A 25,521-nucleotide genomic window follows, 5' to 3' on the forward strand; every position below is an offset into this window, starting at 1 on the left:
TCAGTGCTTTGAGATGTGAAGAAATGGCAGCAGAAAGCTGATTTGTGTAAGTCACACCGTTTCCCCAGCGTCACAGACTATAAATAACCTCTTGTGCAAGCCTGTCAGATTTTTTTGTGTCTACGTGAACACTTGTCTTACTTTGTGTCAGAATCCTGCTGATGTGAAATGACACCCAAAACATCCTGCTGATCGGAAGACTGGAAGGACGGGGAAATACATTATCCATAAAAGTATACAGCCTATCGTCTACATAATAAAGCACTTTATGCATTCCACAGACGGGAAATTATATGAAACAGAAACTGAAATTGAAGTGACAGATGTCTTTAAGTTTATTTATAACTAGTGTGATGGACCTTCAAGGATTTTTATATCGATAGGATTCACACAATCATGTTGACTCCTGTGAAACTGCACGACAAATCTCTTAAAGCTGGCTTTGTGTGAGTTAAATGTTAACAAGTAGATGAATATGTCATAACTCTTACTAGTTTAGATCAAAATTTCTAATGACAACGCATTACAAAAGCAATACAATAAATTATATATAGTATGTTAATGGATGGATGAACTGTTTATATTACAATGTGTTACACATATTTATTTTACCATGATCACTGACAATATGTTAAAATGTAATTTCGGAACATACATTTCGCCAACTTAGCAATGCTTAACACTTGCCATATCTTCAAATAATTGAAATACTATTAAAGGTACAGTGTTTAGGATTTGGTGGCATTATAGCGTGGTTGCAGATTGCAACCAACTGAGTACCCCTCCGCTCACTCCTCCCTTTCCAAGACTGTGATCTACCGAATGTTGGTGGTAACGCCGTTCGCGTCGCTCAGAGCCATACTTACCATAATAACACTACTTTAGGAAGTCAGACGGCGGCTGGCGGTAGCACGTTTCTTTCACTCTGCAGCTCACGTTACCGCAGTTTTACAAGCGTGTCGGAGAACTACGGTGGCCTTCAGGTAACGTAAAAACGTGAAAGGCTCTCTCTAGAGCCAGTGTTTAGTTTGTCTGTTCTGGGCTGCAGTAGAAACATGGTGGTGCAACATGGTGGACTCCGTGAATAGATGTATGTAGATATGAAGGGCTCATTCTAAGCTAATGAAAACACAACAATTCTTAGTTCCAGGTGATTATACACTAATGAAAACATAGTTCTGAATATTATATTCAATTTCTGCTAACATATTCCCCCAAAATGCAACACACTGTTCCTTTAAGTGTCAATCAATTACACTGCAACTGCCCAAAAGATTAAAAAAGTATATATTGTATTTTACTTTATTGTACATGTTGCAACTTAGTAATGTGACGTATCACATTTTTGAAGACCACCAAAATTGACCCGTAAATTAATTTAATATTATTCATGCATATTGAATAATGAACTGTTTAATGTCCCACAAAATATAAACATGCATACAGAAATGTTCAAATGAAAGTATTTTTTATTCATATAAAAGTTATATATGTAAAATGATTCCCCATCAGCAATCAATGATCATGTGCCAATGACAGAGATGACAATAGAGATTCCTTCAACCAGCCTGCCCTCTTCATATTATTATCTAAATGGCACAATAGGCACTTTACATTTTAATTCCATACAATTCAATGCATTAGAGATAAGACAAAACACACTAAATTAAAAATGATGTCAATAATCAGAAGATTGAAAAAAACAAATCACGTCACATAAAGTATTCATGTAACTCTGCAATGTTCAGCAAAAGAAATAAAAACATATTACATAAATGAAGATTATAAAATTAATCTGAAACAACAACAAAAACAGCAAAGCTTAAATTAGTTGAGTTCTGGTCAGTTCAGCTAAAATATACATTTAAAATCCAATTCTTGCATCCTCATGCATTGGTTATTAGACAATTTTACATCCTGAGATCATAACTCTCTACTATAGAGTAAAAACAGAGCTGTCAGCGTCGTTGGATCGAAGAACAGAAGTGCATTTAAACACACTTTTATTCATGTGACACCTCTTGTGCTCCGTCTGCAGCAGATAGCTGGTAGAATCAATAAAGTAACTGGAAAGTCATGTCAAACTAACTGAACATTAGAGATGTCCATAACAGAAAAAAAAATGCTTCCTCAGAAAGCAGACACGATCAAATGTAAATTCTTAGCCACTGTGTTACAACAACAATGGACACATTTTCAAGTGTATACATGTGACTCTGCCACTGGCAAATGAGATGGTAACCAACTGTAACTCTTTCAGTAGGAATGCTGATGCTGAAGGCAGTGTACAAAAGAGAAAGCAGCAGACCAGCAGTTACAGGTCAGGTGACTCTTAAAGTCTGCGCTGGTGAGGTATTGCGGTAGAGAGTTGGAATAGACCAGACAGAAGTGTCAAAGCTGAGGAGTGACCTTTTGACCCCGACAAGCCTCTGATTCCAACCGTCAAGTCTCTAGCAATGCGACTCCTTTTCATCGACGGGGAAGTAGCCGTCCTTCGTGGGAGGTGATTTCTGATGGACGCTGTCTCCGTCTGCTGCGAAGATGGCCATCAGCCTCTCCTGTTCCTGCTTTGTCTTCGGTAACTCAGTGGAAGGAGTGGTCAAGAGAACCAGGCGCTGGGAACGAAAAAGTAGTGTTTGAGAAAATGACTATTCATCTTCAAAACAAATATTTAATATATAGGAACTGACATCAATCATCTAATCAAGACTGTAATCATTAACATTATCTGAGAGATTATTCAAGATCAGTAATGCAATAAATGGCAGCAGAAAAAGAGAAAAAAAACTTTGATTTTTTAAAATAATTTAACATAACTGCCACATTTTAAAAAATATATATAAAAAACAAAATATAACTGTAACAATTTGTAAGTTCATACTTAATTGATTGATGGAATTTTTTTAAACCTTTGGTGCAGTGCAACTTGCTCTAAAGACATATGCATAATCATGTGATCCATTGCTAATGCAAAAATATTGATGAGAGCAGCTTTAAAGGGACTGTTTGTAACTTTTTAAGCATATAAATGTACCGAGTCGGGACACATGCGCGCTCGCATGTGGCTGAAGTCACTGTTCCTCTGCCTGCTTGCCTTCACTACACAATGCACGCGTTCTCGCAGTCTCGCTCCACCTCTAGACGTGAACGCGCGCTTACTCCACGCTGCAGAAGAGTTAGTTTAGCTCTGAGAATATCTAGTGGATGTTTGTGCAGAAATAAATGCTGCAGCTCCTCCAGACCAACAGAGGTTTCCCGTGTCTTGTGAAGTGACGGGGCTCCGCAGAGAGAAACGATATCACCGGCACCCGGTCGGAGACGGTAACGTTTCTCTTCCTGCAGCTGGGCTGAAGCAGGAAGAGAAACGTTACCGTCTCCGACCGGGTGTCGGTGTCTCTCTCCGGCCGCGGTCGGGAGGCTTAGGCAGGAAAACCCAACACTAGGATCAGCATTGATTCATGGAGAGACCTTCATCTGGTCAGCTAACATTACTGTCAAGCAGCTGAAATATAGAGTGATATTGTGGTTTTAGCTGACGTGTGTCGCCTCACTGGGTTGAGCGATGCTCGTTCATGTCTATGTAGAGCGAGCAAGCGCGAGCTCGACGCTGACTTTCGTGGACTTAACGGCCACATGTGTCGCTGTTAACAAGCATTTCTGAAAGTTACAAATAGTCCCTTTAACAGAATTTATTTATTTTAAGTATCTGTAACTCCTCTGAAGTGACAAAGGAAGAGCCAGTTATTCATTTGCACCTAAAAAGTAGAGTTTTTTTTTAGGTGAAACGTACCTCTCTCAGCGTTCCAGGGGTGTTGTACAGTTTCACCGCTACCCAGACAGGGATGCACAGCATGGAAGACAGGGCCAGGATCCAGCCTATCCCATCACCCCACCATGGGTATACGTATTCATTGTTGTACTTCAGAGGTGAGTACTTGATCAAGGAGAAAGCAAAGGTTCCCTGTGGAGAGATATACAGTATGTCATGGTTCTGTATGGATGCTTGTTGACTATGTAACAAACCTGATACTGAAATACTGGTAAATACTTTAAGTAAATAGCTGAAAATAATCCTTAACCTTAACTTCAATCCCAGTCTTATTTTTTAAGATATATATAAAAGGCTTTCTTTGACAATTCTTGATAGTTTGCTAATTGAAATAGTATTTTCACTGTTGGCCAGCAGAGACTGCTCTTGTTTCAGGAGAGTAGTGTGACAGCATGCATATCGAAAATTAATGTGAAACCCACAAGGCACGTTGCAGGGGTGAAGTAAAGCCAGCAGTATTTCATGACAGGGCTGGGCCGATAGCCAATCATGTCCTCTATGTTGTCATAGAAACGGTCGGCACCTGTAATCACGGAGAGATGAGGGAAACGCAGAGGAGACTGACATCAATATCAAACAATCATCTCTGTTTGAACAGCAGAAATGTAAAAAGAAACACATTAATAATATTCATGATTGACAGAAAGGACTGCTTAGCAACCATAAGATCTGCTTTAATACAGAAGGCTTCTTTATTGTGATATTAATGAATGTTCTCATTATTGACTTTATTTACTAAATAAACCAACTGACTGAAATAAAACATTCTTTTTTTGGCTCGAATGTGTTAATTCTTAGTGATTGGCTGAATGTAGAAGGTGGCCTGGGATGAATAGTGAGAATAAAGCCTTTGTCTTTTAAATACTTATTATTATGTATTCCCAAAACACACTCACCATAAATCCAAGCAATGCAAACTGTCTCAAAAACAGCCACGAAGAGCAGGCACATCCCACTGGCTGCGTAGTAGTCAAAGAGCTGGAAGACGTACATGCCGCCCTGTGGAGACAGACATGAGTTTAGGAGCAAATGAGAACCTAAATCCGAAAACATAGTTATAGATTTTATATTCCATTTCTGATAATAGATCCCCCGAAATGTCACACACCTTAAATTCCTAAAAGTTTTCTGAACGGCAATTCTGAAATATTTTTGCCCTCCATTGGACATGATTACTTTGTACTCTATTCTGTAAAAACATGATGAAGTGAGACCTCTGAGACTAACCTCTGTCAGCATGATAAGCCCCAGTAGGAAGGACACCACAGCCACACCCAGGATGAAGAGCTCCCTGCGGTTTTTACGCCTGAAGGTGGAGGGATACATGTCCACCATGGCTGTCACCAGGCTCTCCACACACACAAACTGATCAAGAAAGAAACAAGAAGTATGAGATATTTGTATAGATGAGTGTATGTAATGTATGTTTGTGCATGTGAGTGCATGTATGCTGCTGATGTATACAAAGCAACCAAAATTTAAGCCGATCTCTGCTCATCCGCTTGATAAATAATCCAAGGTGCTTTCTAAGAACTATGTTTGAAACTGATTTTTTTCTTTCTCTGTTATCTCTCTGTGTGTGTGTGTGTGTGTGTGTGTGTGTGTGTGTGTGTGTGTGTATGTGGTGCATATGTTGGTCTCACTTGACTGTCCAGTCCCAGAAAGGCAATCATTATGAAGAAACAGCAGGCCCACAGAGGGGAGAAAGGCATCATGGACACGGCACGAGGATAGGCAATGAAGGCCAAACCCGGACCTGAGTTAGACAGAATTTAAATGTTAATTTCTCATTAAAATTATCATTATTGGTCATTCTCACTCAAATGAATTCTACGAATGTCATCATCAATATCATTAAAACCACAGAGGCCATTGAAAGACTGAAGGAAATTCATCAATTACAGTGGGAGCTTTGCATACAGCTTTTCTGACTCATATAGTTTAAGTAAATCGGTAGAAATAGGAGAACATGTCTCGAGTAGTCCCCCTCAGGATAATATACCGGTACCCAACAATGTTTTTATAAACAGTAAAAGAAAAACCAACCAGATTCAGCCACTTCTGAGATGGGCACATTCTGCTCGTAGGACATAAAGCCCAGGATGGAGAAGATGGCAAAACCTGCAATAAAACTGGTACCACTGTTCAGGAAGCAGAGGGACAGGCAATCCCTGGAAAAAACACAGAGAGGGACACGTAACGATTAGGACCTGTTTCAATAGGCTGAGAAGGTACCCAACATTGTCTGGACTAGAAGTGCATCATCATGTCAGTCCTTACCTGTAGCAGTTGTTGTTGTATTTGTTGTAGCTTCCCAGGGCAGTAAGGCAACCCAGGCAGATGGCATAGGAGAAGAAGATTTGAGTTCCAGCATCCATCCATACCTGAGGACAGAATAGGAACAAGATAATAAAACAGAGAAAATACATTTAAAATAATAATTCGAACACAGGAATAAAGAAAAAAATTATTTTAGTTTTTTGTTAGTCAACTTTCCCTCCAATGAATCCCCATCTTAGCGTGGTGGAGGGGTTTGTGTGCCCCAGTGACCCTGGGAGCTGGGTTGTTGGGGGCCATAGCTCCTGGTAGGAGAAGTGGGGAGGTGCCAGACCAAGAGTGATCCACAGACCCTATATGAATCGGCTAGAAAGGTGTAGTTGCACCTCGCCCAGAAAAGGGGAACCGGGGCCCCCTTCTGGAGCCCGACCTGGGAGGGGAGCTCACTGGCGAGCGTCTGGTGGCTAGGCCCTGGCACATTGGGCCAAAAAATCTACATGGGAGCCACGGCCCTATGGACTCGGAGTAGAGCCTGTGTCGAAAGGGGCCAGCTGAGGTGGTTCGGGCATCTGATCAGGAGGCCTCCTGGACGCCTCGCTTTTCCGGACACATCCAACTGGTAAGAAACACCGGGACAGACCCAGGACATGCTGGAGAGGTTATATATCTTGTCTGGCCTGGGAACTCGTTGGAGTGCACCAGGAAGAGCTGGAAAATGCTGATGGGGAGAGGGACGTCTAAAATACTCTGGATAAGCGGAACAAAATGGATGGATGGATGGATGGATGGAACTTGTCACCGCATGGAAGCACAGCTATGTACTGCTGTACACAATATAGCGTACACCTGATTTTTCTTTTAGGTGGCCAAAATACGTTTTGCTGCCGGCTCCATCCAAAGCAGTACATTGCTTTGCTCTCGTGTTAGAACTCCTGTCCATTTCTCCAAACTGGGGGCGTGCCGACGACCATCTACGCTAGGTAATACACTGACTATGGATAAGAACCTTACAACACTACTTCAAAACACCCAAACTATCCTTTTGAAAAGCTGGTAGACATGACAGATTTATCTGTATGTGTACAATTTTGTGTTTCTGTGAATGTTCAACATAAATGTATGCATGAAAACAAGTGCATTTGTATACCTGTGGGTCAGAGAGCCGTCCCAGGTCGGGGTAGAGGTAGAAGTGGATTCCTATGGAGGCTCCTGGCAAGGTGACCCCTCTGATCAGCAGGACCACCAGCATTAGATAAGGGAAGGTGGCTGTGAAGTAAACCACCTGCAGGGGAAATAGCAGCACTCGTTAATCAGTCATGTTTGTCTACAAGACTTATAACAATGAGAAATCCTTCCTTCTCTAATAGTGTGTTTAGGCGAAGATGTGAAATACTGTAATGTGTTAAATCGGTGACAAAGTTTTAAAAGGTTCTACACACATATATGTGTTTGCTGTTCTAGATTTTCACTAATTGCGCTAGCTGCCCAATGTGTGCAATGTGTATTCCTCCTGCTACTGTAAACAATGCAACACTTCCTGCACGTTTGAGGAAAGACCAAACCACACAGCAAACGTATATCAATGAAAATTACAGCAAAAAAAAAGTGTAAAAAGCAGTTTCAAATAAGGAATGCTGCAGAATAACCTACTATTTACTAATACTCTCTTATTAGTGAATCATTGTCTGTCATGAATGGAGGAGAGGTTTCACCTTGCCAGTAGACTTGACTCCCTTCCAGATGCAGAAGTAGCAGACGACCCACGCAACGGCCAGACAGATAACAAGGTCCCCATTCAGAGAGCCAATGTGATCAATACCTGAGGAAATTCTCAGCACTCTTCGCCTGAGGACACACAAACACACACACACACACACACACACACACACACACACACACACACACACACACACACACACACACACACACACACACAAATAAAACAAACATTAGCAATAATCTTATCTAGTCTTAAAATTAAATCATATCAGTGTATTTATGTTCACGACTGTTCTGGTATAGCAAAAAAGTAAAGGGTCTAGAAGCAATTCAAAAGGCCTTGTATAGCAAAACTGCAAAACTTTCGGAACCATGTAGTAAAAGTTGTATCTAGTCAAACAATCATAAACAATCACACATTTTTAGGCAAGAGGGAAGACCCCCAAAAGTGCTTTAGTTTGAGATACCCATATCGGAGGTAGAGTGGTTAAATTGACAGATATTGTGACACACCCCATAAATAAAAGTGCAAAATAAAGCCAGTTTGTGTAAAATAGTACAGAATGGGTCAAATCTTTCCCTTGAGCCATGTCCCTTGAGTGCATGTAGACAGTAGATAGATGGATAATGTATTATCTTCCTTTCGAGGGAATGTGTTTCCACACATAAGAACAATTAAAGAACATTAATCACGAAAGAGAGCCACAAAGAACACAATAAAGTCACAAGAACATTGAGTCCATTGAGTGTTATTGCTGCAGTTTGTTGAGAGCAGTGATGGCAGCTTTTTTACAGATCAGAGAACAGAGATACTGTACATTGATTTCATTGCACTTGATGATAAGACGGAAATGTGACTGTGCAAGGTGTATGGTACAGCTGCATAGTGCAGCTGTACCATACACCTTGCACAGTCACATTCTCATCTTATCGAGTACGATGAAATCAGTGTACTTGTTTTGCTTGCATTCTATGCAAGCATAGTTGCATCATCTACTCCAAATTCCAAGCCCTCATTAACACTGTCATCGCACACAAAGCACATGACCCCAGCCTCCCTCTGAACCCACCCCTCCTCACGTCCCATCCGGACGCAGACACAGATCTCTGATCTGACAAAAGAGAACGGGAGTCCGTGCAGCAGCCTTGATGAGCTGATGAGGCAGTTTGGCATCCACAACCGATGCATCATCGGCTCAACTCCCCCTAATTGAAGATGCTTTCAAGCAACATGGTCTGAGAGCACTGTATCAACTCAATTCAATGTATTTATACTGCGTCAAATCATAACAGAAGTTATCTCGAGACACTTTTCATACAGAGCAGGTCTACACCGCACTCTATCAGACAGCAATGTGGCGTCACAGCCGTCTTCCAAAGGCACTTGTTATATATTCATACTTAAGAGTTTAAGTGCAAATTATTACTTTAGTATCAACAACATTTATTTACTCCTTAAATTAAAATTGATACAAAACTTTCAATAAGTGGTGTGTTAATAATTTCTCCCTGATTGAAGTGTATTTTTAAGTCTCTCGATGGACTGCAGACATGCCATTTACACTCATTTCATGCTTGGAACAAGTCGTACATTTCTTAATGTAGACCACTGACCATACCTGCGACAGTTACACATCATATATTGCTGGATTCGGCACAGCCATAGCATCCAAGCAAACCCTGATTGGTGATACTGAGACAATCCCAGCCAAAGCTGCCTAAAAGTAAATGAATGCATTCATCATAGACCTTCATATTTGATATTTCCACTGATTTTACTCATGTGTTTGGAGTACTGCATTTCCTCAATGCATCAATATATTCACATCATCTTCCTCACACATGTAGATAAACCTCCTGTCCTCTATCACACCAAATTTGGGATCAATCAGAGCTGACATTATGAAATTACATGAGTTTAGGTGTACAATCTCCCGTTTGGCCTGGCTTTATTTTGCACTTCTTTTATTTAAGGGATGTGTCAAAATATCTGTCCATTTATCCACTTTTGTTGTAAATATTTCACATGTAGGAGACCTAAGAAAATATAATAATACATCCCTCTAGCCTATTTCAGAAAAGGATGGAATGTGAAGAAATCAAAATTTTCTCTTTTTTTTTCTTTTTTTCTAACAGGATGGAATAGAAGATGAATATTTGGTGAACTTGTTGGCACCAATGAGGCCATTTGAGGACACGGCCAAACAAAAAGGCACTTACTCCCAGAACTCAATGACAGGAGAGGTTGTGTTCTCATGGTGATTGATGGAGCTATTCCCCCTCTGAAATGCCATACAGGAATCTTGAATGAAAGAAAGGACAGAAAGACATTCAATCCTGTGAAGAAATCCAAGCTTTCTCTGAGGTTTCCAAGTAACACACAGGCAAGTGAAACAATGCCACCACTGAGGCGGAGGAGTGAAACGGTGCACCCCCTTAAGATAAAATTAAACTATACATTGAAGAGGAAAACACCAGAAAAATATATATTTTTAATTGTTTTAAAATAAACAACACTAAAAGTCCATAGCCATGCTAGCGGTTCAATGCTAACATGCTGATGTTTAGCACGTATAATGTTTACCATCTTAGTTTGGGTTGTTAACATGCCGACATATGCTAATTAGCATTACACAAATTACAGCTGAAGTTGATGGGAATGTCGTTTTTTAAGGTATTTGGTCATAAATCAAAATATTGGACAAATTAAAATATGATTGCAATATAGAGGAAAAGTCTGGCAATCACCAAAGTTATTGCAATTCATCCTGAGGGGGAAATAAATGTCACAGCAATCCATCCAATAGTTGTTGAGATATTTCACTAAGAATCCATAACGTCAACTTCATGAACGCGCAAAAGGAAAAGACAATAATGACCAAAGTCAACAGGATTCATCCTCTATGGACCGTGAATGTCTGTTTAAAACCTCATGGCAATATCTATCCAACTATTCCATCAAATAGTTGTTGAGATATTTTAGTCTGGCCCAATGTGTTGGACCGACAGACCGCCGTTGCCATCCATGTGTGACTAAAAATGTTTATTCAGACATAAGCATGCCAAGACAGCCCGGTCGCACGAAAAGGTGTATGGATGTCACACCAAAAGTGTGCGCTGTAGTCTGTACTGACTGCATTGTAAATGCATCTGTGTAAATATGCTACACTCAGAGCTAATGACAGAGAATAAAAAGTGAGAAAGACTGCTTATGGCGGGTGAGAGGAGAGGATTCAACCAAGAGACCGATGTTCGAGACCTGTGTTTTGTTTTGTAAGTTACATTTGTGACGTGTTTTTTAGTGCCGTTCGTGAAGTGTTTTCCGTACTTGTGCTTAGATTACGTACTTATTTTAAGGGCAACCATGATGTTTTTCCTAAACCTAGCCAAGTGGTTTTGTTGCCCAAACCTAAGCGAGTACCGCACCTTCATACAATATTCACACCTCGGCGAGGCAAAACGTGACACTGACACACTATCCTCTGGTGGACAGGCGAGTCTATTACACGCTTTGGCGTTGTATTGGGTTAGCCAACATGAAGACCTGGCCCCACCTGATTAATGATTACACACATGTCTAGCAGAAGCACATCTTTTGCTTTTGGCTTATAGGGTCCTGTGGCTCACCTGTGTTCCAGGTGTTGTTGCAGGAGGCCCAGGGAAGATCCCAGGTGAAGGAGTTGGACAGATAGAAGAGGGCCCAGGCCAACACGACGATGTAGTAGATGTTAAGCAGAGCAGCAATCACCTGGGTGGCATAACCCACTCCTGGAACAGAAAAACATGACCGAACAGTAAAATGCTGCCATTATTCAAACTTTTTTTTGGGGGGAAAAAAGGGGAAAGGGGTGAGTTGTGACCAAAGACATACTCTGCATGATGGCTTTGGCAAAGCCATGATAATAAGTATATGTATATCTATGATGTGTAAATGTGACATGAGGCTATATTTTTGCGGCCCATTTGCAAGGAAAAAATGTTGGCATTATACGTTTCTGCAAACCAGGGATACGATGAACGTGGACGTTTTTGTATTTGGTCAGAGCAAGTGACGTAGTATAGTTATTGAAAATTACGTGGTATGAAAGTTACGTGGTATAAATATGGCATGACAAGCGGGAAAGTGCACAAAGCGTGGTTGAGAGGGGTGGTGAATGGGTCTAACAAACACAGGACTACAACCCAGGAGACCGCTGTTAGTGTCCCATGTGAAACCAAAAATAAAAGGTTGACTTTGCGCTTATGTAACGATGTTACCATTGTTACGTAATATTACATAAGAAAGTCTGCTAAGGCAGTTGTTGTTTATTTATGGTAGTTCCATTGTTATGTTATGTTGGTATGTTATTATTTTAACATAAACCATGATGTTTTTTCTTACCTTAACCAAATAGTTTTGTTGCCTAAACCTAACCAATCGTTTCAACTTCATATTGTGCGTGTCTCTGAAAGCGTGATACGAGGCTGATATGAAACGTATTTATGAAACATATTTTTTGGCTCCAAAACGTCAACATTAAACGTACCATGTGGTTAGCAGAAACGTACAATGACAAAAAATTTTCTGGCGACTGGATTGATTTGTGATTTCCACAGAGGTACATTTTACTTCACTGTACTTCACATAGCTATACATCTTGTATTGAGGAAACCTCGTAAGCAGCTTGGACGCCATTAAACAAACACACCTGGACTCGCTGTAAGCACAGAATTACTTTGAATCAGTGACAAGAGCTCCCTGACGGTTTCATACACTATAGACAGAGGCATAATTTAGCCTTGGGAAAGAAAAGCACATATTTGCAGCTTGATTAAACCCATCCTGAGCTCACCGCTGCTGCCTTTTCAAATGAACGGCATCAGAGTAGGCTATAGTAAATTCGATGCAGGGTAAATTGCGACAGGCACAATTTTTTGGTTAAACTCTTGTTCCAACACATGATTGCATGCCTGACTCGACTCTCCACCAGCTGTCATCCTGTGTGGGTTGTGATTACGGCTGATGAGGGACTTATTTGAAGGCAGAAAAATGGAACATTAGCGAGTGTTGGTTGCTTGCCAGCCATTAAAACTACATTCATCACCATCTCACATCTGTATGGCGTTCATACTGGTTGTTTGACACACGTAGATGCACACAGACACACACCAAGTCACACATATACCGTACAAATGCACGCAATGGACAGTGAAAATGATACAGGCACCGTGTACACACGTCTGAAATTCCTCTTTCATCCGACAGTATTTAGATGTTGTCACTGGTTCGTCTTCATAAATCTTTGTATGCATCCCATGTGATGAACAAACAACTCATGCATACTGTGATCATTACATCATTACATATTTACATTCAAAATACCAAGAAGATGGATGGTTCCCAAACATATTGTTTTTTATAAAGCACAGGTATTATGTCATAAAAGTGTAAAAATAAACAGATATTGGGAGTGCATGGCACTAGAACTAAACTAAGCTGAAGTGTTTGATCCACTCTTGGTGCTGTAAAGTGTTTTTAACATCATTAAACATCCATTACATTATATTTCTTAAGATAATAGGTAGATTACCTTCAAACAACGGGCAGATTTTCCTCCAGCAGGTGATGCCTCCCTCACTGGTGAATTGACCCAGAGACGTCTCCAGGAAGAAGACGGGGATCCCACAAGCAAACAGGAAGATGAGATATGGGATGAAGAAGGCCCCTGTAAAAGCACACAGATTAAAGGAACAGTTCACACATCAATATGCTCCCAAGTAATGTAGAGTAGTAGAGGCTGGTGCAACTGTTTGAATTTAAAGCATTCTAGTGGTATAATCAAAGGTCAAGATACAAAGTTATGCAAATATTATGTTGGTAGAATAAAGGCTGTTTCTCACAAGTGCAATACAAAAAACAGCAGCCCACTGCTCCTAAAAATGCTTAGGATGGGTTAAATGCAGGGGTCAAATATCATACAGTGTACCTGTATGTATATGGAGAATCTAATAAAGTTTAAGTTTTAAGTTGAGAAGGGGACGGCCATTGTTATTCTGAAACACCAATAGTCCGAAAAATGTCCCATTGGATTGAAAAAAGCACAGTTCCCGCAGTCCTTTACCCCGAAAACAAACAACCATTGTTCCAACAATACACACTCTCCGTGCAACAAACAGAAGCACACGGCTTAATATTATGCAGAATGACAGTGATATTTTTTATGACATCAGTTGGAAGCAACTATGTCATTGGTCAAACATATATTTGGTGGTGTCAAGAAGGTAACCTGCAAATTGAGAAAACTTGCAAAAAGTTCTTGCGAGACTTGCTGCCCGACGACCTATCCTAACCTTAAACATTCGAGGTCAATGCCTATAACCTCAACCATCTCGCGAGACCCATAGTCTATACATTTATACATTTCCGTGCAAATTTTTTGGATGAAAATCCGTGCTTAGTGTGAAACAGATTTTAATCCTAAATCATCCGTCTAGTAGCCAAAAGAATAAAATGATTTTACTTCCAGTGCGACAATAAAGATCCAAGATTTTATTGATGTCAGTTTTATTCTTTGATGAGCTTTCCAACTGATAAGCAGAATGTGTTTGTCTCTTTTCCTATTTTCAGTGAACCATGACCCTCATTGATCCACGGATCTCCTCGGAATAGATTACATATTAACCCGTGTATTATCTCCTCCTAAACTAATTCAGAATCATGTCCTCTCAGAAGCTTCATTTTGCTGCCACGCAATTGCAAATACATGTAAATGCAAAGATAGAATTTCTAGAAGCCTTGTGTTTCTGTGGTGGAATAATTTAAGAATAAATGTAAAAGCTTTTGTGTTGAACAGAGCAGAGATAAGTAATTCCAGCACTCACCTCCTCCATTCTTATAGCAAAGGTAGGGGAAACGCCAGACATTCCCCAGGCCAATGATTTCTCCGGCCACTGACAGAACAAACTCGATCTTGTTGCCCCACTGACCCCTTTCTGTCATCTTCTCCTCTGTACTGGGCACAATGTCCAGGGGCCTGCTGTGCCCGTTGGAGGGCTCCACTTTGGTCGTGCTCTCCATCTCCCCTGAGTGACCAAAGGGGTAAGAGTGGAAGAACAAAAAAACACAAATTACAAAGAAGAAACAGGGTAAAAGACAATATTTCATATATCCTGAGAGGCATATCTGATTGCTTTGTTTTCCAATGGTAATTCCTTCGACCAAGATTTAAAGAGACAATACCATAGTACATGCTCTACAGCTCAGTTTTGAAACAGTACATTTTGAAAAGTCTCTTTTTTTATCAGAATGGCAAAGAAACATATGACATCACTGGTGATCATGTCATCTGGAGAGCTATATCGCAAAATTACACCAACAAGAAGATGCAGTTTATGTTTTTAGAGACTTTAGCATCCAAAATGATTTGAGCTCAATTTGCTTAGTAGGACTAAAATTGCATCCATTAATCCATTTTTGCAGCCATGTCTTCATGCCGACTCTCAGAACCAAACATATTCCTCCAGTACCTAAAGGTGCATATAAGTGTGTAGGATTTGGTGGCATCTAGCAGTGAGGTAACAGATTGCAACCGATTGAAACTTCTCCTGTGTGCCGAGCGCGTTGGAGAGCTATGGTGGCCGACACAAAAAGTTGAAAACATGAATGGCTTTTGGTTTGTCCGCTCTGGGCTACTGTAGAAAAAATGGCGGCTGGCTCCCCGAAGAGGACCTGCTCTGTACGTAGATATAAACGGCTCATTAACATCTCGTATTTTCAGGTGATTATACACTAAAGAAAACATACTTATTAATATTATATTCCACTTCTGCCAATAAGTTCCCCTAAATGTTACACACTGTTCCTTTAAATCTCCTTATTGGCTCCCAGTGCAAAACAGAACCAACTTCAAATTTCAGTCCTTAAACCTGCAGTAGTCAGTATATATATTTGGCATCATTAGGCAAAAACTCCATAATAGCCTTTCAGCATATTGTAATTCAAGTGTTCTGAGAGAAAACTAGACTTCTGCTCCTCCTCATGACTCTGTTTTCAGGATTTAGAAAATCTAGCCCGTGACGGGAGACTTTGACCAATCACAGGTCATTTTAGAGAGAGCGTTCCTATTGGCTGTGCTCCGGTCATGTGACCGGAACTTGGCGTTCCTTCACCAGATTTCACAATGGCAGCGGCGTCACAAACTTTCTAATTTTTCAGCTAAACCGTGCACTACAAGATGATTCTGACAACATCTGAGGAGAGAAATAGGCATTAACGTAACAGAATATTGATTCATATTTGATCAGTGCTGCCTGGTTTGACCATTTGGTCGGAGTTCGCGAATGATTGACAGCCGGCTCTCATAGACGGCAGCTGGACAGCAGACCTCAGATCAGCTCTTACTGCTTGTTTTCCTCCGGTCTGTGAAATCTTGCAGATGCCGTAAGGAGCACCGGAGGTAACCGCAGGACACCGGAGGACACAGAGGAACATGATTTATTTCAGGTCACCTGTTTCATGTACTACTGTCACGATATAGTGACGTTTTAAAAACATAACTTTTTTTAATCATATTCGTTCCAATCTCGCCTACTTCAGCTTTAAGGGACTTTACAGTTTGCTTTAATTGGACTTATTGTAATGGAGAGATATTTGAAGATTGAGTGTACTTAAGGAAGAAGGAAGAAGAAGAAGAAGGAGATTCAAGACCTTGGCTAGTTCCCAAGGAGAATTCCCATAGTGTATGCAATGTGCATGTGTTTACATGAGCTATAATGTATGTCACTACTCTTCCTGTGTTGGATGAGGTCAGTAATTGCTTGATGTTGCGTGACCACGTCAGCCAAGTTAGTCAGGCTCTCGGCCAGGGACTGTTTAGAGGCCGGTGCTGCTGAAAGAGTTCCTCTCTGTGGAGGAAACAGACAACTCACTGACTGTGTTCACTCCTGTCAGGCTGCATTATTAACAGGCCTCTCACCAATCCTTTTGTTACCCTTTTCCCTCTCTGTCAAGCACATACACCAAACCTGCTTCCCTTCCTTTACCTTTCAACACCTTACATGTTGTGTGACCTGGTCTCACTGAGTTCTGAAAACAACACAGTGGATGGACATCACATTTATCCAGAAGCTTTGTGTGGAGCCTCCTTTAGGAATGTGCTCTTACTGGCAAAGGGCAGATGTGGAGCACAACTGTGACTCTATGTGTGCTGCAGTGTGCATGGGGTTGGAGGTTGGACCCCTGTTTTATGAGCCAAAATCTCCAACCCCAGTGCCAAATTGTGGCCTGAGGTAAAAATAGAGCCCCTTGTTTTCAGAAGGTACTTGGTGGGAATGAAGGCTCGGTGCAACAAAAGCCAAAGGAGCCCCACCGCTCCGTGCTGGCAAACGAGAATCCCGACTGGCCTCGCAGCCAGATCACAGTTTACCTCACTTTTTCACAGTTTCTTTGTGGACGCTGGGAAGCTCAACACACGAGCCAAATACCTCACTTTGAACACAGTCCTTTTTAATAGGTGAGATTAAACATTAGCATTATTTATAGCAGCATAGTCTGACTGAAATAGATTTTATACATACGTGTTTACAGAACGTCAAAGAGGCACACTGTGAGAAAATACATGCCAAGATTGAGAATGACCTCATCGAGGCACAGTGGAGCTTTATCCCAGGAAACAGCGCCAACTTCACCCCTCTCTGAAAAGCTGACTGACTTAGCGAGTGATTGACAGACTGACCTATTGAATGATTGAAAGAATGTGTGGCTTACTTACGGGCCATTGTGTGCTCTGTTTTGTCCTTAAAACAGTACTCTACCGATTTAGCATCAAACCTCTATAACATCGCTGGACGCACAGTTTTAAGAAAGTAAATCTTGGCAAGGAAAAACTGGCATGACCATTTTCGAAGGGGTCCCTTGACCTCTGACCTCCAGATATGTAAATGAAAATGGGTTCTATGGGTACCCAAGAGTCTCCCCTTTACAGACATGCCCACTTTATGATAATCACATGCAGTTTCTTGAATGTAGTATAAGTGTTATTTTCTCCTATTCTAAAATGGTGTATTTGAATATTTCTGCATACTGGGGTCCCTAAACAGTCTTGGAATGACATAAATTGGGTCTCACTGTAAAGCTGGGACTCTTGTGGATCCAATGAGTCCAACTGTATTCATGTGTGATGATGTTAGTCCCCATAGTAGCCATTTCATATGTAGTAAGACCGTTTTTTAAAACTTGCCCTCACTGTATAAAATGACCTGTGGTGACCTCTAGGATAATCATAGCCTTAGGAAACTTTCCAGCCACAAACTGGAGACCTAGAGCATTCAGAGGATGGATGGCTTTCCTAGCTAGATTGACAATAAGTGGGTTTCTGAGCAGTTTCCAGAACAGAAGTGCTCGCCATCCAATTGCCGAAAAATGCGATTCTTGCAGAAATTTCCAAAAGTCAAACGTTTTTGATACCTAGTTTTTTTCTATGGTGTTCCTCAAGGTCTTGGTGTCTTAATGTGGTATTTTGGAGGGATTATTAATTATTTTTAACAATTCTCGAGTGGTAAAATTTTTTTCAATTTAGCACCAAATCAGTGTAACAAATTATATCAATGCAAAAATTGCTGCAACAACTTATGAGACATAATAGAGCATGAGGATGGACATCATATACTTCTATCATAATGTTCTTAGTGCTGAGCTGCATCTGAAATTAATCTTCAGGTTCCCAGCTTTCAGATGATGTACATCACTTCTATGTGACATCTACTGTTGACCTGCTATCTTCACCCAAAGACCCCCTGTACCCCCCTAAAAAAGACAAAAACGTGTCTATTGTGGGTCTCAGAGGGTTAAACTCTAATGTAAATACGGGACATTTGGGACATTGTTCTAGAGTCTAAATTAAAGAGATACTACAGGTAAGAATGGTCAAGATCAAAGCAGCAGAGATATCCTGATTTCTAGTTTGGGTCAAGCTACAAAAACACTGGATCCTACATTTCCCATAATGCAACTCAATAACATAGACCCTCAGCCTGACGCTCCTACAGTTGAATAACTGACGACTAATGCATAACTGGATTAGTTACATAAGGTAGGTAGAGTTCAATGCTCTCACATGTCTACCTGTACACCATAAAGATTTAAAGTTGCAGAATGTGATGTTGAATACTAATTAATTAATTCATAATAATAATATGTCTACATGGAAGTTAGAAATGATAAATGTGGATGGTGCAAAACAAACAAAAAAATGATGACTTATTAGTTTGATTTATGTACCTTTGTTCAATAATCTGCTTTCATTTCCTATCAATAATGTTGTGAAGTGTCACATGTCTCAAATGGTGACGTATAAACAGATCTTTTGCAAAACAATATCCACGTTTCACATGACAAAGCTCAACAGAAGCCATTTTCCCTCATAGATAATTTATCTCTGAGATAAAAACAATGCAAAATGAGGTTGCTCATGAAGTTATTTATGACTGATGATGAATTACATTCCATACAAGCAACTCTCGTCTTAAATCAACAGCACATTTAGTCCCATTATTTTGATCTCCTTTCTGATTATGCAGCATGATCTCAGCGTGGAATGAACTGTGCTGCATGAAAATGTTGCCCAACTAAAACTAACAACTTAAAAGATGTAAAAGCCAGAATGGTTTTAATACTGTAGGGCTTTCATTAGCTAGTCAACAACAGCCTTCACTGAGCTTTACAGACAATAAATAATGAAATAGAAATGTAAGATGTCTCAGAATATTTCCATTAAATTTCACAAATTGCAATAATTTCACTTATTATCCATCTCTGACTGGGAAAAAAAACAACACGATCAACAATCAAAAGCACTCACCTTTCATAATGATGCACTATGACAGCCTCAAGAAGAAAGTGGGCCACCAAATAGGGGCCTGCTGGCGTTTTAGGTTTCACTATATAACATTCGTGGAGGGGCGGAGATCTGAGAAACTGAAAACTTAAGTGAAGCCCGCAGCGAGATTTTCCCTCTGAGTTGCCCCACTCTGAAGACCACCCCCCCCTCCTTTATCCAAATCCATTCAGACACCCCACACACAAACACACACACACACTCACTCCCCACAGCACACTAGAGGTCTGTGCTGTCTCAGTGTGGTGGGCTGATTGCGTAACCTTTTGACACACACATTCTCCCATGGCCTTTCTGTCCAGAGAGCAACCAGGGAGTGTTGGGGGGGAGAGGCTGGTCACACTTGTATTTACTTGCGGCCCCTCGGATTACACATCAAACTAGCACGCACGCATGCATGTGCAACAATCTCGTATTTCTGAGGTTGGTCTTGAAAAAAAGATTTAAAGATACAGATCATCCACAAATCCTGTGAATTTAAAATAATTTGTGCACGAGAGCCTCCCAATATTTCAGTGGTTCTTTTTCTGACTGAGTGTAATTAAAACATCACTCTTGCTCCGGCTCCAAACACATCCTTAATTCAGCCCCCCGGAAAAGAGTCTTTATTCCCCCCACGGACCTCGTTGCCCATTCAGAACATTTTCCCACCGCAGGGGTCCAGAGTGGCCCGGTTCAAGGCATTTGTTAGAAGGTCACAATCCAGAGGGTCTTTATGGAGGTGGGGACGGACGGGCGGGGGGGAGTAATGTGCTTCTTCTTTTCCTTTTCCTGTCTCAAATCTTTCTGGGTGAGGTCTTTTTTTGTAAACCCCCCACCGCAAGTCAAATTATAATTCAAGACACAGACGCATTAGCTTTCTATAAAAATGAAGCCGTATGCCTGACTTTAGTTTAGAAGTTTAATATATGAACAACCAATCTGTTTAATCAGTTCAAAAATAACTATAAAACATAAGTCAGCAAAGTCTTCAAACCTTTCACTTGAGCCCCATGTTCTCATGGTTTGCTATACTCATGTTATATGATGTTGCATACATGATGTTGCAGCCCAGTCGTACAGCAGTTTGTGAAATAGTCACAGAATTGATGTATTGTATGTAGTGATGTATTGATTTGTGTACATAGACATGAATTTCAATTTTTTTTTCGTGATGGTCAGCACAAAATCATTTCGTATGTAATCCATGTAATTGAGACTTTCCCACATGAGACCGGTGTTCGTGTCCCGTGTGAAACAATAAGTCAAAGTTGATTTATTTGGCACTTAACTTCCGTACTTAAGTTACTGCACATCCAAAGTTATTTTAACCCAAACCATGATCTTTTTGTAAAGCTAACTAAGTAGTTTTTGTCACGTAACTTCTGTACTTAAAGATAGGGTCGACGATGTTGGAAAGCTAGCAGAATTTGAAAATAGCATCGCCTCAGGAGCTCCGTCTAAACCCAACCTCTCCCCTCGGGGCTCCTTCCGAGGCTGGTGCACGCCAAGGGTAGAGTACGAGCAGGGAGGCAGGGAGGCATCTGATTGGTTCTTTCCAAGCGTGCCGCGACGGTGATTGGTAGACGTTTTTACAGGATTACAGCAGCTACAGATGACGGCTTTTTTCCGGTCCTTTTTCAGAGCTCATCAGTAATGGATCGCTGTCGGGGTGTAAAGACCATTTCAACCAATATAACGAATAGTGAATACTGAATAACATCATCAACCCTGCCTTTAAGTTACACCACTTCTGGTGTTATTTTAACCCAAACCACGATCTTTTCCTTAACCTAACTAAATAGTTTGTTGCCTAAGTCTAAACAAGTAAATCTATTCCTCAACCTAACAAAGTAGTTTTATTTTGAAAAGACTGGAATGGAAATTCACTCGTGTGTCATGTGTTGTTGAAAGTTGAGCTGAGCGTCATGAAAAAAAAAAGGGAAATTTGTGTACACGAATCAAATAGATTAAATTTCGTAACTATTTCACAAACTGCCTTGAGATTGTGTTGGATGTTGCAACACATCAACCACCAATAAGTCTAAATCCATTTGATCACATGACCTCATGGTTGCTTATCAAAAAGAATCATCCTCGTCCCGAACAATCAAATGTTCAGCTTGGTGGATACATTCGTAACCTCACAAGTGCTACAGCTTCATTTATCACATTTATGAAATCATATTTCACTTCAAATTTACGTATGTTGTCGTTATCTTAAAGAAATAGCTAGACTTTTTTTGAGAGACAGCTTATTCAGTTTCAGCTATTGTTATTCAGTGGTCCTGGCAGTTACAACAAAACTTCTGCAACAATTCCTTTCTTCATCCAGAACAATTATCATGGTTGCAAATGTCCATGGGGCACAAGACAAAGACAAAACAACAAAAGGGGGCTCATTAATGAACTGTATTTCTTCATTCTGTCTGCAGCTTCCTGCTGTTCTCTGACTGCGTGGCCACAGGTCACTGCTCTCTGAAGGGTCTGTCCTGTCCCTTCAAATCAAACTCAAATGTGATGGTTAATTAAATGTGTGAAACCGTTTGCTTTAAGGTCTACTAGCATGAGAAGTTACACATTTTGTCATCAGCAGTGCACACATTGCTCACAGGGCTTGTTAATGATTAATATTAGATCAGATTGCATAAATTAAATTGGCTTACTTGAGGTCAGTAGTAGAAAACTGAATCAGATATTTTAATTGGACTGCGACTCTGCTCTTTCCTCCACTTTTAGATTTCTGTGAAATCAAATGAGCGATTCTGCACATACAAATATTTACTCAAACCTTTTTCAAGAGGGGGACTTGTCAAGTAAGTTTCTTACATCACTGCTCATCAGAGACATAAAAGATGGATGCTTTAAACAGATCTTTACAGACAATTAAGCCACTAATAACAAAATACCAACATTTGTAAAAGGCTGCTGATTGTTTTCATTTTGTAGTGGAAAACTTTTGTCTTTGACAGACAGCCAAGGTGAAAACTGGTCATGACGGATAAAGTAGGTAAGAGGTGTGTACACAACGATTACACAGTGTGGTCAAACTCCTGTACCCTCTCTGACCAAACAAGGCTGAGAGAGCACAGAGTTAACCAAGGTCTGACGGGCAGTTTTCGTCTGTTCTGTCTCCTCCATGTTGTGTTTTTAAAGGTGAATACGATGAGAGATTTCACGTTACGGTTTTCATTATGCACAAGAATAACCAAATGGAAGGTTCAGCTGAAATTGCTTTACTTTTTTCAATGAAATTATATTCTGACATGTGTAATCATCCAAAAATGTTACTGACGGACTATTACAAGGCTGACAAACACTTCAAATGATTGAAATCAATATCCAGTGTTGGCATGTGTGAAATGAAGACATGAAAATGGTGAATAATTATTTCAAACAACCAAATTGATATATTTATTTTGATTTTTTTCTCATACCTCTTTCCATACATAAGTATCATATACTTTATGCCATCTTTTACGGCAGTTTGTCCAAGAAAACCCAACATGTCAGTGAGAGAATTTCTTTTTGTCATTGTCAGATTCCTAATTTTTTAGGATCATCTTAATTGTCAAACCTACAGTAGATCAGTCTGATGTTATAAAGTGTTATACTGTAGATCTTTAATAGAATAAATAAAACCCACCCCCCTGGTATGAAGGGGGTTAGACCCCGAAGTCAGGGACCGGCCCAGGCTCACTTAAGGTGGGTTGACCTTTAAGGTGGACCAGATATTCTCGGTTTAGTGACATGCTGCTCCTCTGAGTTTTGGTGGAGCGGCTGCTGAGTCAAGCGTGACACCTAGTGGTGAAATTCAATATACCAGTCCAGTCTGGTCTGGTGTTTGGCTTAACATCAATCACCCAACCCTAGTGCCACAATGCAAATATTTACTCATTGCATGGAATTATTCAGAAACTGCAGCAAGGAAATTAAAATATTATGCCCAACAGTCAGCCCAGTACATTTCTTCTCTCGGGGGCAGTATATATTTTTCATGCATTCATACATATTATATTTGGCTTGGTCCTTGCATTTAATTGACTGTCTTATTATTGGACTGTGTGCTGAATCCATCCAGCATTGGCATCCGGCATAAACCACAATATTCATAGCTTTTCTCATATACTTATCACAATCACAATCACAGCTTAAAAAAATCTTCCATTTCAATAAAAAACAGCCCAAATCATAACCATGAGCCAGAAACTCATGTAAAACTGTAAAACCATTAACTTAAAAAGTAGCTTTACAGCAGCCCACTGCTACTAAGGATGGGTTAAATGCAGAGGTCATATTTCATGTATGTACCTGTATGTATATGACAAAGCTAATAAAGGTTAGGTTTAAAACTATTACATGCACAATAGAAAACACATCATAAGCATACAAAGCTTCATATCTGCATCAAATCACCAAAGATAAAATGTTACATAAATAGGCTATCACAACCCACAAAGAGTGCAGTTAGACAACCAAATACACAAATTCACATATCAATGTCAATGATGATGTCATCAATGTCAGTAGGTCCTCCGTCATCCCTAACAATCAAATCAAATATTTTTCAAATTAAATGAGTCAACATTATGAGTGAATTTAGTGAATTTTGTATCTGTGTTTTTGACTACAAAGTGACAGTGACGAGTATTTGGTAATATTGTTTTCACAATATTTTCAAGCCCAACGCTATTCGTCCCAGCTTGACTTAATCAAAAGTAGCCCAACTGGGCGGAAACCAGCCCAATTCTGGCAACACTGATGGCAGCAGGTGGTGTTAAAAGATTTAATGATAAAAAAAAATAAACTTACGAGATGCAGTCCAGTACCAGGAACACTAAAATGCTGGGAAACAGGCAGGACGTCTTCACACAAGGAGAGACAACGAACTGACAACTGAAACGGGGAAAAGAACAAACAGACTTAATCAGCATATTGTTACGCGCCGACCTAGGGCAGTGTGGGGGCAATATAAAGACAATGATTGCCAAACCTCAGATCCAGGAGGATCAATGTGGATTCCGTCCTGGCCGTGGAACAGTGGAGCAGCACTTTAACCTTTCGGGGCTGTTGGAGTGGTCATGGGAGTTTGTGGATTTGGAGAAGACTTATGACCGTGTCCCCCGGGGAGTCTTGTGGGGGTTACTGCGGGAATATGGAGTACTAGGGTCGTTGCTTCGGGCCAATCCGGGCCTTGTATAACCAAAGTGAGAGCTGTGTCATACTCGGCACAAAGTCAAACACGTTTCCAGTGGGCGTTGGCCTCCGCCAGGACTTTCCCTTGTCAGCGTTTCGTTTGTGATCTTTATGGACAGGATCTAAAGGCAAAGCCGGGGGGAGGAGAGTGTTAAGTTTGGGGACCTCAGAATGCGTCTCTGCTCTTTGCAGATGATGTGGTTCTGTTGGCTGCATCAGACCGTGATCTTCAGCACGCACTGGGGTGGTTTGCAGCAAAGTGTGAAGTGGTTGGGATGAGAGTCAGCACGTCTTAGTCCGAGGCCATGGTTCTGTGCTGGAAAATGGTGGATTGCACCCTGCGGATTGTCAGTCACTGCCCCAAACGAGGGAGTTCAAGTATCTTGTTCATGAGTGAGGGTTAAATGGAGTAACAAACACAAGGCTTTCATCCAGTAGACCACCGTTCGTGTCCTGTGCGATAACTTTCACTTTCACGTTACAATCAGCTGTTCGTTTGTGTCCCATGTTCACAACGGTCGGCTGCATTTTCACTTTACAAACGTCGTAGTTTTAAGCCCAACCAAGTCATTTTTTCCCGTTAACCTAACTTAGTGATTTTGTCGTCTAAACCGAGTATGGTGACACGTTGGGATGAGAGCGTGTTGT

General features: G+C 40.6%; 1 protein-coding gene across 2 annotated transcripts; it reads right to left on the reverse strand.

Annotated features, from left to right (window-relative positions):
- Nucleotides 1-1,451: 1,451 nt before the first annotated feature.
- Nucleotides 1,452-24,586, reverse strand: LOC141766819 (sodium- and chloride-dependent GABA transporter 2-like). 2 transcript variants are annotated; one of them, XM_074633990.1, is made up of 15 exons: nt 24,490-24,586; nt 14,687-14,887; nt 13,396-13,530; nt 11,453-11,593; nt 10,046-10,127; nt 7,819-7,951; nt 7,254-7,388; nt 6,110-6,213; nt 5,876-6,000; nt 5,473-5,585; nt 5,057-5,194; nt 4,726-4,828; nt 4,252-4,352; nt 3,791-3,961; nt 1,452-2,615 (listed from the first exon to the last, which is right to left on the reverse strand). In XM_074633990.1, the coding sequence occupies exons 2-15, from the start codon at nt 14,880-14,882 to the stop codon at nt 2,451-2,453; spliced, it is 1,842 nt and encodes a 613-aa protein (XP_074490091.1). In that variant the 5' UTR covers nt 14,883-14,887; nt 24,490-24,586; the 3' UTR covers nt 1,452-2,450. The 2 variants fall into 2 exon arrangements, with proteins under 2 accessions (XP_074490091.1, XP_074490090.1); XM_074633989.1 differs by lacking the exon at nt 24,490-24,586 and adding an exon at nt 19,663-19,983.
- Between the last annotated feature and the right edge of the window lie 935 nt (nt 24,587-25,521).

The sequence above is a fragment of the Sebastes fasciatus genome, chromosome 4, assembly GCF_043250625.1.
Source record: "Sebastes fasciatus isolate fSebFas1 chromosome 4, fSebFas1.pri, whole genome shotgun sequence".
NCBI lineage: Eukaryota > Metazoa > Chordata > Actinopteri > Perciformes > Sebastidae > Sebastes > Sebastes fasciatus.